The sequence below is a fragment of the Phoca vitulina genome, unplaced genomic scaffold, assembly GCF_004348235.1.
Source record: "Phoca vitulina isolate PV1807 unplaced genomic scaffold, GSC_HSeal_1.0 scaffold60, whole genome shotgun sequence".
NCBI classification, from domain to species: Eukaryota; Metazoa; Chordata; class Mammalia; order Carnivora; family Phocidae; genus Phoca; species Phoca vitulina.
This window is the reverse complement of record NW_022589763.1, coordinates 6,874,274-6,888,449: the sequence shown is the minus strand read 5'-3', so window position 1 is coordinate 6,888,449 and position 14,176 is coordinate 6,874,274. Positions and strand designations below refer to the sequence as shown.

Genomic DNA, 14,176 nt, shown 5'->3' with positions numbered 1-14,176 from the left:
AATAACCTGTGAAAAACGCTGCGTGATCCATTTTTCTCCTGCCAGCTCCAACATGCTTGCATGAAGGAAAACAAAAGGTTGAACGGATGGGCTGTGGCCATTATCCCAACCTAGACAGTAGAGGAGAAACCCTCTCCAGAATAATCAGTGGAAGACAGTCTTTGTGGGATGGGCTTAAAGCCTCAGAAAGAATGTTGGCAAAACTGATAACTGATAAGGTCAAGCTTCACCACCACCTAACCCAGGAATTCAGGGTGGGTCAGCGCTTTCTCACGGGAGATTAGGCCAACTCTCCCAACCACCCAAAGATACTTTTGGTGCAGACTTCCGGTAGTTCCTAGGAGCTAGGATAACAAAGTCATATGCCTGCTGCTGGAAGGGACCAGCACGAGTCAATCTTGACTACTGGATTCCCAACTCTGGGAATCACCTGGGATGCTTTACAAACAAATGTCTGGCCCCACCCAAAACCAATCAGATCAAAATCTCTGGGAGTGGGGCCCAGGCAGCAGCTTTTAAAAGCCCCTCAGGAGATTATACCCTGTAGCCAGGGTTCGGAGCTATTGGTGTAGACCAGGGGTTGGGAAACTTTTTCTGCAAAAGGCCGGATAGTAAATACTTTTGGTGTTGTGGGCCATATGGTCTCTGTCTCAACTCCTCAACTCTGTTGTAGCTACCACAGACAGTAGGTAAGTGAGTGGATGTGGCTGTGTTCTAATAACACTTTATTTATAAACAGCCAGGGTGGACAAGAGTCAGCCCAAAGGCCATACATAATTTGCTGACCTGTGGATTAGACTATAATTTACCCTGCAAATGGTCATATACTTCATCCGAATGCATCCGGAAGCTAAAGTTTCTCAGGAAGACCGAACGTTTAGCTCCAGAATAAAAGCTTCCGACATAACAAACGTATTCAGTGGAAAAGGCAAAGAGAAGAACACATTACAATGAAGAAAGCAGGGCATCTTCTTCTAGATGAGGAATCAATTCATTCTTCACCCAGAGAGAATTACGCTCACTGTATGAAATAAATGCATGCAACTGGAGACAAATTTTAAAGTAAATTTAAAAAAAGAAAAAGACCTCCCTCTTTCCACCGCTAGATATGAGCAATGTTAACAAGTTAATGAAGCAAAGTGTACAAAACAGTGACTTAATGCAAAGCAAATACAAATGTAACCACCCAAGTCAAGAAACACAAAGGTCTCCAATTGTCAGGTAGTACTTTCACTTTTCAATTTTTGTAGTGATCCTGAAGGCTGCAAGAAATTCCTTCACTACAACAATTTTAATAAAACTCCTTTGCCAGCAACACAACACAACACGTGAAGAAAGTAGGAGAAAACTACAACACGGAGCTGCAGAGAAGTAGCAGCTGAGCAGCTCCTGCCCCGCGCTCTACGGAGCATAAAATAGGCCTGGGTACCGAGCAGCCCCCAGAAATAAAGCAGAGTAGGGTTCTTAGTCTCACGGGGACATGTACGCTCAAATCCAGCCAGCATCTGGATCTGTTTTGCTCAGGGACAAAAAAAGGTCAAGGCTTGGATATTCTTAAGATACCAGATGGCCCAATATTGACACAAAATCTCTTCTCTCCAGTGAATGGAGTTTTATTCTGGTGATTTCCAGAACTCAGGGAGAAATCTGTGAAGGGTGTGGCAGAAATGCACCTCCCTTACTCCTACCCTCCTCCGTACCCTTCTGCTCCAATATTAAAAATGGCTGTTTTAGTTAATTCCTCTGTTCACCATCATTGCCTTATTTTCCCCACCATCCGCCATTAGGGATAAATCGTGTCCCCAACATTTAGTATTTACCAACAGCAGGTGCTAAATAAGTATCTGTTGGAAACGAAATGAATAGTTTGGCAGTCCTACCATGGGCCACAAGAAAGCCAAGAAGCAGATGGTGCTCTGCCTTCCATTTGCCCCTTCTAGTGTTGCAAAATTGCCAGATGACTTGTCCATTTATAATCGGTCTTTATTTCCAGATAACTTGAACAATGAGAGGGCAAGGTGTTTCAAAAGCACGATTAGCTCTTTTGCACTGCCTCTCCCATGTCTAGGAAACAGTACAAGGCACCGAAGGCCACATATACAAACAGATCTCGGTTCAAGTCCAAGTTCTACCATTTACCGGCTATGTAAACTTGAAGAAGTAACTTAGCCTTCCCAGTATCGCTTCTCATGTGTACAACAAAGACAGCGTCATGTACATCAGAAGGTTGCAATCCCAACAATGCAGAGATAATAACACTAGCCCACTGAATACTGGCTCTTTTCCCTTCATGTCATTGCCGATGAAGGAAGTAATGAGAAATAAGTCCAGATGTTATTCTGTTCCCAGTACGAGAGCACGGAGACGCCTCCCTGCTTTAGACGACTAGCCCTGACAGCAATCTGGGCTGTGTGAGACCGGTGTGGCCAGAGAGAATTCCTTTGAGTCATCTAAAAGAGTTTTCCTCACCGTAATTGGTAGTTCAGGTTAAATGGCAAGCTGAAAAGAACTTGGTTAGAACCCCAGAGACAGCAGCAACCTGGTAAAGCACTTAGATTAAGTCCTAGATTCCATTCTGAGTCTTTTCCCAGATGAGCCAAGAGGCCCTGGCAAAATCCACTGGCATCTCCAGCCCTTCATGAAAACAGGCAGGCCCAGTGTGGCCCCCGAGGCCACTTCCACAAGTGGATGCAGAGACTGCGTCTACATAGACACTTCTAGCAGGTCGGGATTCTGATGAGTGTGTCAGAATCTCAAGTCAACTCTGTAGTGTTGCTTCCTCTACTAAAGGTTTCCTCATGCACCACTCAGGACAGCATCTTGAGTATTGTTTTTTTACTGGGCAGTCATAAAATTCTACGGAGCACAGGAAGGAATATAACTGAGTGCAATTCCCTACTTGCCCAAATGTCAAGGGAGAGAAAAGCCCATGGAAATACAAACTCTGATGCTGAGGGATGTCCCAGCATTAAAGGACTACAAGTTCTCAGTGCTCTTCATCTGCGTGCTCAGCTTTGCCCTGGGACTCCTCCTCTCTTGCTTCCCCCAGGGCTGGGTGTGGAATCCAACGGGGTGCTCGATGGTCGTCCTAACCCTGCATCCGCAAGGGCTCAGGTCCCCAGCCCCCACCTTCACTGCAGCTGAAGTCTTGGAGGCATGGGTAGTAGGCAATCTTCCCTTGAGGCAATTTTTCTTTTTCAATCACTGGCAAGAAACTTCCTGCCAAATTTTTCTGATATGTCTTTCTCCCATTCCATTCTTATTAGAAGAACTGACTGGAGAGCCTTTGGAGACTTAACCAAACCCAACTAGGGGACAGATAAGGTCCCTAAAGGCTACTGGGAAGAAACATTCTATTAGGTTGAATCATATGAGACTGCCAATATTCAGCCCTTTTTAAGCTACAAAAACAACAACTTCATATGGTTCAACCTAGCTTCTATCAAGTCACTTTTCTAAAAGGCTTCCAATCGCTAACCCTACGCTCTCAGAAACAGTTCTAAGCCTCCGCTGCAGCTAGGTGTGACCTCGGAAGTACCAAGTCCATGGGCTTCTAACGCTATGAGGCCACTGAGAGAGACCATATGCTGGGCCATAAGTCATCTCAGTAGAATCCCAAAGACTGAAATCTTACATGTGTAGTTTCTGACCACAATGGAATTCAATTAGAAATCAACAACATGACATCTTTAACAAGTGTCAATAACTGACTTTTAAAGAACCCCTGGGTCAAAAAAGAAACTACAAAGGACATGAGAAACCATTCTGAAATGACTGAAAAAATACCAACATTTGTGGCATGTAGTTAAAGTTGCACTTAATGAAGAATTCATACCTTTAGAGGTCATGTGAGAAAGTAAGAAAGCTCTCAAATCAATGATCTAAGTTTCTACTTTAGGAAGCTAGGAAAGGAAGAACAGAGTAAAGCCAAACTAAGAAGCAGGAAGAAAATAATAAAGAAGAGAAACCAATAAAATAGAAACGGACAAGAAACAGGAAAAGAAAAAAAAAAAAAAAACCCAAAAGCCAGTTTATTGTAAAGATAAATACAATCAATGAAAGTTTAGCTACACTGATTTAAAAAAAAAAAGACACAAATTATTAATATCAGGAATGAAAGGACACCACTTCGGAGTGTCTAGATATTAAGAAAATGGTAAGGGAATTCTACAAACAGCTTTATAAACTTGACAACTTAGATCAGCAGTTGGCAAATTCCCTGCAGGCCGAATCAAGCTTGTTACCTGTGTTTACACTTTTCTCAGAGCAAGCCACACACATTGGTTTATGTATTGTCCCTAGCTGCTTTTGCACTATAAAGACAGGTTGAGTAGTTGCAACGAGACCATATGGCCCACAAAGCCTAAAGTATTTACTATCTAACCCTTGATAAAAAAAAGTTTACTGACTTTTAGATTAGATGAAATAGACAAATTCTTTGAAACACATAAATACCACAATTGATTCAAGAAGAAACAGAACATCTGAATAGCCTTGTATCTATTAAAGATACTGAATTTATAGCTGCAAACATTCCCACAATGAACTCAGGTCCAGATGGCTTTTCTGGTGAATTCTATCACGTTCTATCAAATACCAATCCCACACAAACTCTGAGAAGAGAAGAGAAGAGAAGAGGAGGGAACGCTTCCCATTTCATTCTGTGAGGCCTGATACCAAAATCAGAGGAAGACATTATAAAAAAAGAAACTCTGGAGATAAGAAACCTGCCTCTAAAAATTAGCACTGGGCTGACCACTGCATTCTGACGGATAGTTAAAACAAAAACCAAAAACCAAAAAAAATCTCGCAGATAATGATATTTGAAGAACAAGAGATAAGACGACCTGGAAACAACCGTTAAGCCCGAGTCCTGACCTTCTCTCAGGGAACGCGATGCAGACCTCTCTTCAATTCCTGTTACAGAGCGGACACCCCACCCCTCTCCTCCCCACAGCTTGTGAGGCCTATTCACCTTCCACAGCAGTTGCAGGAAGAAAGACCTCTGGCCCCCTGGCCTTAACCACTCTGACTTGCAACCCAGAATAAAGCTCTGACCGTGTCTTTAACGCTCAAGGCTGTGTCACCAGAGCCAAGTACCCGGCAATGTGGCAGTCACGTCACGGGTAAGGCCCTCCATGTCTCAGCTAGTAGCAGCAGCACTTCCACACGTTCTTCCCAAGCTCACTGGCACCCACAACACTCCCGGCCCTGTGCACCTGTGATGGGCTGTTCGGTCTGGCAACTCTTGCTGGGAGGGGACAGGCTCCAGCGATGACCGACCGTGTCAGTAACAACATGCTCTGGTTGCTGAGACTGGACCGGGTTCCTTGAACACCTGAGCATCTGCTGAGTACTAATAAAATGGGGACCCACGTCCAGCAGCCTCGAAAACTAAGAGGGATTCCCTCTGCGAACATCAGTGTGCGTCCGTCTCACTGAGGGTGGGGGAAGAGCATCCCCCCGGCCCCCTGGGTTACACTGAGTTCCTCCACCTTCAGCGGACTGCCCCACAAAGGACTCTACAAAGAAACAGGTGCTCGACACGGGCGACGGCTCCCGAATCTCTCCAGGCAGGAGGCAGGATCACCGAAGCCGCTGTGTGACCTTCCCAAGGTGATCTCTTCACGGCAGAGATCTCTGGGGAAGCCCCTTTCCGCACTGACAAACACGACACGTGAGGTGGTTTCGTGTCGCTACCGGAAACTCGCCTATTTTCTCCCTTCCCCACCCGGACGGCAGGTCTTGGGGGCAGGGACCTCTGCGTTCCCGGGCTCCACCGTATCCCGGGCCCGGGCACAAGGCAGGCACTTGAGAAACCGTCGCTAAGCAGTGGCTGCGGGCTCTGCCTGACTGCAGAGCACAACCCTGACTCCCTAGCAGGATGTGCTGAGGAAGTCTAGGAAGCGGGCTTGCCCGAGTCAAGGTCGGGGCCTGCGGGTAACCTAGTGCAGAGGGGGCTTCTCAAGTCACGCACGTGAGCCCCGGAGGCGGTGACTCACAGCCGGTGTAGGAGCGGTTGTCGTCCTCACACATTCTGTGCAGCTGCTGGTACTCCTCCTGAGCCAGCTCGAACCGCTGCTGCTTAATCTGGTAGATTTCTTTCTTGGCGTTGAGAGCCTCCTGGGCTACGATCAAATACTCCTTCAGCATCCGTTCCTGCTCTCGCCGCCACTGTTCTCTGGGATCCTCAATCTGGGTAAGCTCTGAAATGGAAAGGGTGAGAACGTAAGTGACTTAAGAGTAAAACCTTTAGGCCGACCAACAGTCATGCAGTCATGCAACTGGTCGATGTGAAAATTAACTGCCAGGATGCACATTATGGAAGCATCTACATAACAAAACTTCCTATAGCGCAGAACACCTTCTGTTCACATACCCACAGTTGAGACGAGAAGAAAACTCTACGGACATGAAAACGTTGGCTGGAGGGGGGCAGAAGACGATACCACACAATTTTTCACACCGTGAATAAACACTGGCGGAGATGAAACCAAATGAGCTCATCACCATCAAACTAACGGCTATTTCCAACCTTCTTCTCGCAGACTTCTTTGGCTTGGGATGCCCCTCTGATCCAGCTTGCTCCCCTCCCCCTTGCCTCCACACCACACCTGCAGCCCTTCTGCGATGTTTGTGACCTTCCTCACCTCCTCCCACCTATAAATTCTCCCCTTTTCCACTCCGGCTTCCTCACTCTACAAGGGAGGCTCATGCCTCCCTCTGGCTCCAGCCTCTCTCCTGGGCTCCCATTTTCCTTCCAACTGCCCCCTACACGCATCTCCCCCTGGAAGGACCCAGAGTAATTCTAGGTCGTTCGTCCAAAGCAGAACTCATTCTCACACAGCGTCCTTTTACTACCGAAACCGGAAGCAAATAGTGACACCGCAAGCAAGCACATGCTTATCCTTCTGCCTCGCCTCTCGAAGTGAGCGGCATCATCTGGATCTACCCACTCAGCCAACCTGGGGTTCATCCCCAGAGAGTGCCTGCTCTTCTCCCTCACCCAGAATATTCCATGGGTCATCAAGAACTGGTGATTCCTGCCCCTAGATATAATAATGACTGGCGACACACCCTTCACTCCCTCTCCCCTGAGTTCGCTCGGATCCTCATGACACCTCTCCAAAACCACGCAGGCTTCCTGCCTTATCCCACCAAAGGCCATGCTCAGTGCGCTCACCAAAGTCGCCTTCCTAACTCTGCTTGCAATTCTTTAGCACATGAGTATCTTTTATTAAAGCAATATCCTCCGCATGATCTCGGAGTCCCGAGACTAACTCACCAGCTTCATTTCTACCTTCTGTCCTTTCCCCAGGATGAATTTTTCCAAAGTGCTGCAGCTTCTGTCCTTTCTGCCCACCAGGAAACCCTACCACCTTCCAAGTCTCTTTCTGAAAGCAGCTCCTTTGTGAAGCCTCCTCGGCCCCTGCAAGCACATACGCCTCTGTGCCATGCGGAGGACTGCAGTTCTTGCCGCTGGGCGCCTAACTGCTTCCATGTGTCTGTTTCCCTCCTACTAAACTGCAAGCCCCTCAAAGGCAGGCACGCGGCCTCAGTCGGCGTTCTAGTCTCAGGAGCTTTCAGTCATCCGAAAGCCAGAAGCCATCGGCAACTGTTGAATGCAAGCTCACTGAATGCGGAACGGACGGGGCAGTCGGCTCTGCAGGCAGAGGACGACACTCCCAAAAGCTGATCCTGAGACTGAGGAGGCAGACTGAGCAAACGGGCCAGACACCCAGACTCGAAGAAGGCTCCCCTCCTTCACTGCGACAGATCTCCTAAGGGACATTTCAACACAAGTGTTGCCTCCATTAAGTAAAAAATGCAAAGCCGTGTCCCTGTTCCTAACTTTGAGACCCCGGGCTGTGGTGGCTGTTTTAACGATGACATATTGGTAAATACATGCAAAAGTAAGGGAGAGCTCAGAGAAGTGCTGGCAAAATTCCCCCAACCCAAATTCTAAATAAATATGCAATACACCATATGTTAACTAACTAGAATTTAAATAAAAATTTGAAAAAATAGAAAGCAAGCAAGCAAGCAAAATAACTCTTTTAAAATGTACCTGGGGAGCTCTCCTCTATTTGCTAGTTGGGATGCTACCTGACTCACAAATCGTTTCATAAAGCCAATTAGATCTTAATAAATAAATAAATAAATTTAATTAAGTGTGCTTGGCCAGGACTGTAACGACAGCCAAAAGGTGGAAACAGCCTTAATTCCAGCATCTGATGAGTGGATAAATAAAACGTGGTCTATCCGCACAATGGCAGGTTATTCCGCCGTAACAAGGAATGAAGTGCCGCTTCATGCTACGACACGGATGAACCTCACACACGTCATACTGAGTGTAAGAGGTCGGACACAAAAGGCCACAGAGTGTATGATTCCGTCTATATGAAATGTCCAGAAGAGGCAAATTCAGAGACAGAAAGGAGATTTCATGGTGGCCGGGGGCTGGGAGGCTGGAGGGGGAATGGGGAGTGACGGCTCATGGGTTCCACGTTTGACTTTGGGGTGATGAAATGTTCTGGAACCAGACAGAGGTGGTGGCTGTACAACGCAGAACACACCAAATGTCCCCAAACTCTATACTTGAAAATGGTTAATTTTATGTTCTGTGGATTTCACCTCAAAATGGTTGAAAAAGTAAATGTCATGTCATGTTTACCTTACCACAGACACACAGACACACACACACACACACATACACACACACAAGTGCTTGCTAGGATGTTTCAAGGAAGTTCTCCGTTTAAACCGCCTTCCGCCAATATCCCCTACCCCCCTTCACAGTGCCACCCCAGGCCCCTACTGGAAAGCCCCTCCAGGCCTCAAGAGCTCACACCAGGAAATAAGAAACCAAATACAACAACAAAAATCAGGGTCCTGAGCTAGCCCGGAGTTCACATTCCGTGGGCCTGGGGCGGGGCAGAGTCACGGCTGTGTCCACAGCACTGAGGACTGCCGTGGCCCGCGGCCATGGCCCGCACTCTGCCCAGCACACCAGACGCTCTTGGGGGCCTCGAAGGCGGTCAACCCGGGTCCCTCTGGTTGACCTGCACGGTTCCAATTTAATATCTGACTCCTCAGGTTCCGTGCCTTTAAAGAGTTTTAGAGGTGTGCTATGAAGCCTTGGGTTCTCAGGAGAAAGTTTTCCGGAACGCAGTGTTTGGCCTCCATGTACATTATATTACAACAATAATAACCTTTCCTGTTCCTGGAAAAAAAAAAAAAAAGTTGGGTTCTCTGATGTCTTCATTACCCGCAGTGCTGAGTCATCCCACTTATACTCAGTGGCTAGAAGAAAGTCCTTGGTGGCTACTCAGTTTTTGGGTTCATGGCCATGTCTAGAGTGTCATGAGGAATCCTTGAGGGTAGACACTGGGTCTCACTTCCCTGCGTCCTCAGAGCCCAAAGAGTGGCCAGCACAGAGAGGTGCTCTCAAACATTCCCTGTGACAGCGAGCAGGTGAGCGAGAACGCCCACAGCAAAGAAGGGGGCACAGAGGGATGAGGATGTTGGGTTTACAAGAGAGGCGAGCCAGAACGGGTCCAGGACCTCAGTGGCAGGCAGACTTTCCAGAAAGGCTGGGTAAGGCAGATGCCTCTGCCATTCAGTAATACCACCTGGGCTCGGAGAGGCCAAAGACTGCTGATGAAGGCCCGGTGCACATGTGCCCAGGCCCATGGGGCAGCAGCCCTCACCTGCGGGGGCGGCCCACCAGCAGCCGGGAAGGGAGGCCCAGACAGCAAGACACCTCGAACACCCACCGTCGTGAGGCACCAGGTCAGCTGGGGCTTCGGGGAGGGCTGCCCTCCGGGAGCCTCACTAAGCACCGCTCTCTGTCCGGTGGCTGGTGGATTTACCCAGAAGCCCTCCTGCCCCTTAGATAACTGCCTGGGAGGGCAGATGAGCCAGGGCAGTTCCTCTCCCCACTGCCCAGTCTTCGGGTAAGGGTTGCAATCAAGTGCAAGGCTGACCACCGCGTATCAGGAAGTCCACTGCCCCAGGACTGAGAAAGGAAGTCTCGCCATTCAGGTTTCCGAATGCTGACTCGGGAGGCTGGCCAGGAGGCGCCAATGCAGGAATCGGCCCCAAAGACACCAACCTGGGTCGACCGCACTAAGGGGACGTGAGGAGCCACGGGACCGGAGTGAGCAAAGGGCTTCAGATCGCTCACGGGCTCGGCATCGTGCGGCCTCGGGCCCTCCTGGCCTCCCCCGCACTTAATGCACTGAAGGACAGCAAACCCGCCGAGGGGAAGCCACGCTTCATGTCCCCAGGAGTGAAGAATGATTAAATGACAGAAACACTGAGGGTAGCCAGAATGAAAATGGGAGAGAGTGCAAAAGTGGGAATCTGAGAGAGAAGTGGAGCCCCCCGCTGGGACCAGATGGAGGAAGGCTGATGAAGGGGCGGCAAGCCAGGAGTGAGGGGCAGAGACCAGCATGGAGCCTGTGAACCGGGCTGTGCCAGCGTCGGCCCCACGGCCACTCGGGGCGCAGCGCGTTCTGCGGCGGGCTGTCCCGCGCAGCGCACGAAGTTCAGCAGCAGCCCTGGCCCCTGCCCGCTCGATGCCCACTAGCTCCTCTCCCAGGCGCAACAACGGAAAATGCCTCCAGACGTTGCCAAGCGGTCCTGGGAAGCAAGATTCGCCCTGGTCGAGAGCCACGGCTCTACCCAATTCTTCCAAGAAAGCTGGTGTGCTTCAGGGACCCACTGTATTATTCGAGCTGTAGTCTTTACACAGTTTTCTCCCTTCACAAAGATCACAAAGGCCTGGTATATCGAAGCTGAAACTGAATGTGTAAGACAAAATGAAGTTAAGGTAATCACTTGGACATTTATTGTTCCAAGAACTTGTAAGCTCCACTTTGTAATAAACAACCTTCTCATTATGAAAGATATTTCTATTTCCACACTGCCTGGGAAATGTATTCCCTTTATTAGGCATTAAAACCGTCCATTAAACATATCCCGTGTAATCCTGGGCAACACACAAGCAAAGGAGCCACACAACGGCTTTGCTTTTTGTAGAACTCCACAAACGACAACCTCAGGTTACATTTATAAAATCCAGCTGAATGCTGCATTGGATAGTAACGACTGCCTCAGCTCTACAGAGAGAGTTCTTAACTCATTCCCATATAGTAACTCAAATGTGGGCGTCTACTTACTATTTATGTGGTCCATGTAATAAATCCCAATCTGTTTATCGTATACAGTCTCCCATCCTAAAGGAAGTTCATCCCCAACACAATCGGCAAAGGTCAATGGCTTTGTTATCCTGCAAAATAAAATTAGGAAAGCAAATCTGAAAGGTCAATTTTGTTAAGTTTGCTGAATCGACTCTAGAATTAGGTCTTAATACAAAATTAGATATTATCTCATCTAATTGACTGCTTCTGCTCCAACTATTTAGTTGGGAAATTAATTCACCGGCTTCGCCTGAATAATATGCAGCAACAATATCAGTAGACTCGCAGTTAAAAGCATTCCTATGTCAAAGTGCAACTTTAAATAGCAGCGAAAATAGATATGGACAGTTACAAAACAGGTAAAACGAGCATCTTCTTCCTATGCTTAATGAGGTCATGACACTGGAACCTCCGCAATAGAACACCCGTGTTTTGTTCTCATTCCCTTACAAATGCCCCCCCAAATGTTTCCGTACATGACAGCTTAAGTCTATCTAAAACGTACTGGTTAAGTTTCATCTACCAGAGCTCATCAGTCAAGGAGTTAAACATTACCCCCTGACCAAATGCAAAAAGCCCAGCAAGCCTGGCACCGATACAAGGAGATACCTACTCCATACTGCCTGTGGTCCTTAGACAGTAAGAGTCGGAAATGGCAAAGGGTCCTTTTTGTTTTCTGGAGAAAAACAACAAAAGCACATTGTCTACAGACCTCTCTCTTTGAAGTAAATGTGACTAAGGAAACCTTGGCTTGACATAGATAGATAAAGGGTTTCTCCCAGATAAAGGGAGAACCGCCCCCTCCCCCACATCCCATGATCACATTGATTGACAAGACAGCTGTTGTATAAAATAGGCCACGCCTTATAATTGTCTGAGTCTGGGCAGCTATCTCCTCGGCTGTCTCTATAAATGCACAGTGACTGGTATGCATGGGAATCCGATAACCTAAATTTCACTAACTCAATCCTCCCACATCTTCTGTTCAAGTCCCTGGCCCCAGGAAAGTGAGATACCACAACCACAGCCAAACCTCACAAGACCAGTATGAATTCTGAACATGTTATTTCCCCAAACTGGTTAGACAGCCAGGCTCTGTCTCTCCCAGTAGCATTTAGAAACCGATAAACACCATCAGAGCGGCATAGATTGTAATTCGTCTTCATTTTACACATAGTTTTAAGATGTTAGAGTCAATATCAAAACAGCAAAATACAGAAGGTAAAATCCGCCACAGCCAGCCTGCCAAATACAATGCACTCAAAAGTGCACCACATCACAGGATGAGCCTTGGGCATGCCGTCTGTCCCACCATCCCGCAACACCAACGTCCGCAGCACGATTCCTCGGCAGGCCCGGAATGGCGTGATGGTGGCACGTTCCAAGTCAAGCAAGTAACAGCAGGGTATGGTGCGTGATTCCAGTCCCGAAGGGGACCAAACCACAACAAAAACAATGCTACTTTAAGATAAATGGAGTCCTGAGCACATCTCTGCCATTCTAGATTCACATATAAGCTTAGAGAAAAATGCCCAAGCACTGGGGTGTTGTTGTTTTTTTTTTTAAGATTTTTTTTTATTTGACAGAGACACAGCGAGAGAGGGAACACAAGCAGGGCGAGTGGGAGAGGGAGAAGCAGGCTTCCCGCCGAGCAGGGAGCCCGATGCCGGGCTCTATCCCAGGACCCTGGGATCATGACCTGAGCCGAAGGCAGACGCTTAACGACTAAGCCACCCAGGCGCCCCAGCACTGGTGCATTCTAAGGATGTTCACATCTATGATCTCATTTCATCAACAAATAGAGGTGGGAAACCTGACCTTACAGCACTACAGAGCCTAATTCACTTCATTAATTCAGAACTGCTATAAAACTAGGGGCGCCTGGGTGGCTCAGTCGTTAAGCGTCTGCCTTCGGCTCAGGTCATGATCCCAGGGTCCTGGGATCGAATCCTGCATCGGGCTCCCTGCTCCGCGGGAAGCCTGCTTCTCCCTCTCCCACTCCCCCTGCTTGTGTTTCCTCTCTCGCTATGTCTCTCTCTGTCAAATAAATAAATAAAAATGTTAAAAAAAAAAACTGTCATAAAACTATTTTAAGTTCCTATTTTCATTTTTCGATCCAATAAACAATGCAGGTAATTATAATAACACTTCCATACTTGTTCTAAAAATAAACAAAATGACACATCTACTGTCTCGGTGAATTTTATTGTGGCTTGATACAGAATCTGTATGTCTCGGATTCCACTTTCTTTCCAAACAAAGCATGGAGTTTGTACGGTCATCCACAGAATCAGTACTACAAAGCTAGCCGATGAGGAGGCACGCCTCTCACAGTCCAGCTCACGTCAGAAGCAAGGTCTCTGCACCCACAGAGAAGTTATCGAGTCCTCGCTGTTGGTCTCATCGATCCACAGGGCCCACACTTTGAGCCCATCTACTCACCTGACAGTAGTCTCAACAGGCTCAATGATGGAAGTTTTCCAACTCCCAAAAGACAGAAGTGGTAAGCTAGAAGGCAAAGACAGGGGTCCCTTGGGCAGGCAGAATGCAGCAAAGGGGCCATCTGACAGCAAGGAGAAGCACATAAACCCACTCCCTGGCTTCACCCATCACACTGTGAAACACGCACACCTGCGGCAGGACACCCATGACAGCCAGCTTCTAAGATGGCTCCCAATGCTTCCTGCCTCCTGCTGTTCATGGCCCCGTGTGCTCCCCTCCCCCACTGCATAGGGTGGAGCTGTGCGACCAACAGGATACTGTGGAAATGACAGCATGTGGCCTCCGAGGTGGGAGTCATAAAAGACACTGTGCTTCCACCATGTTCTCTCAGACTGCCAGCTCTGGGGGAAACCAGCAGCCATGTTGTGAGCTCACTCAAGCAGCCCAATGAAGAGACCCAAATGGAGAAGAACCGGAGGCCTCCTGCCAACAGCCAGCACCAACTTGCCAGCCACATGAATAAACCACCT

General features: G+C 48.1%; 1 protein-coding gene across 3 annotated transcripts in view; it reads right to left on the bottom strand.

The window, feature by feature from the left end:
* The window catches only part of WWC3 (WWC family member 3), a 114,506-nt gene that overhangs the window by 62,374 nt on the left and 37,956 nt on the right, over positions 1-14,176 (bottom strand). Inside the window, exons 2-3 of one of the 3 annotated variants that reach the window (XM_032391100.1) lie at positions 11,184-11,293; positions 6,003-6,206 (exon numbers count right to left, since the gene is read on the bottom strand). In XM_032391100.1, coding sequence (XP_032246991.1) covers positions 6,003-6,206; positions 11,184-11,199 — 220 coding nt within the window. In that variant the 5' untranslated portion in view covers positions 11,200-11,293. Of the gene's footprint in view, positions 1-6,002; positions 6,207-11,183; positions 11,362-14,176 lie in introns of those variants that run through there. The other 2 variants (XM_032391099.1, XM_032391101.1) reach the window with 2 other exon arrangements.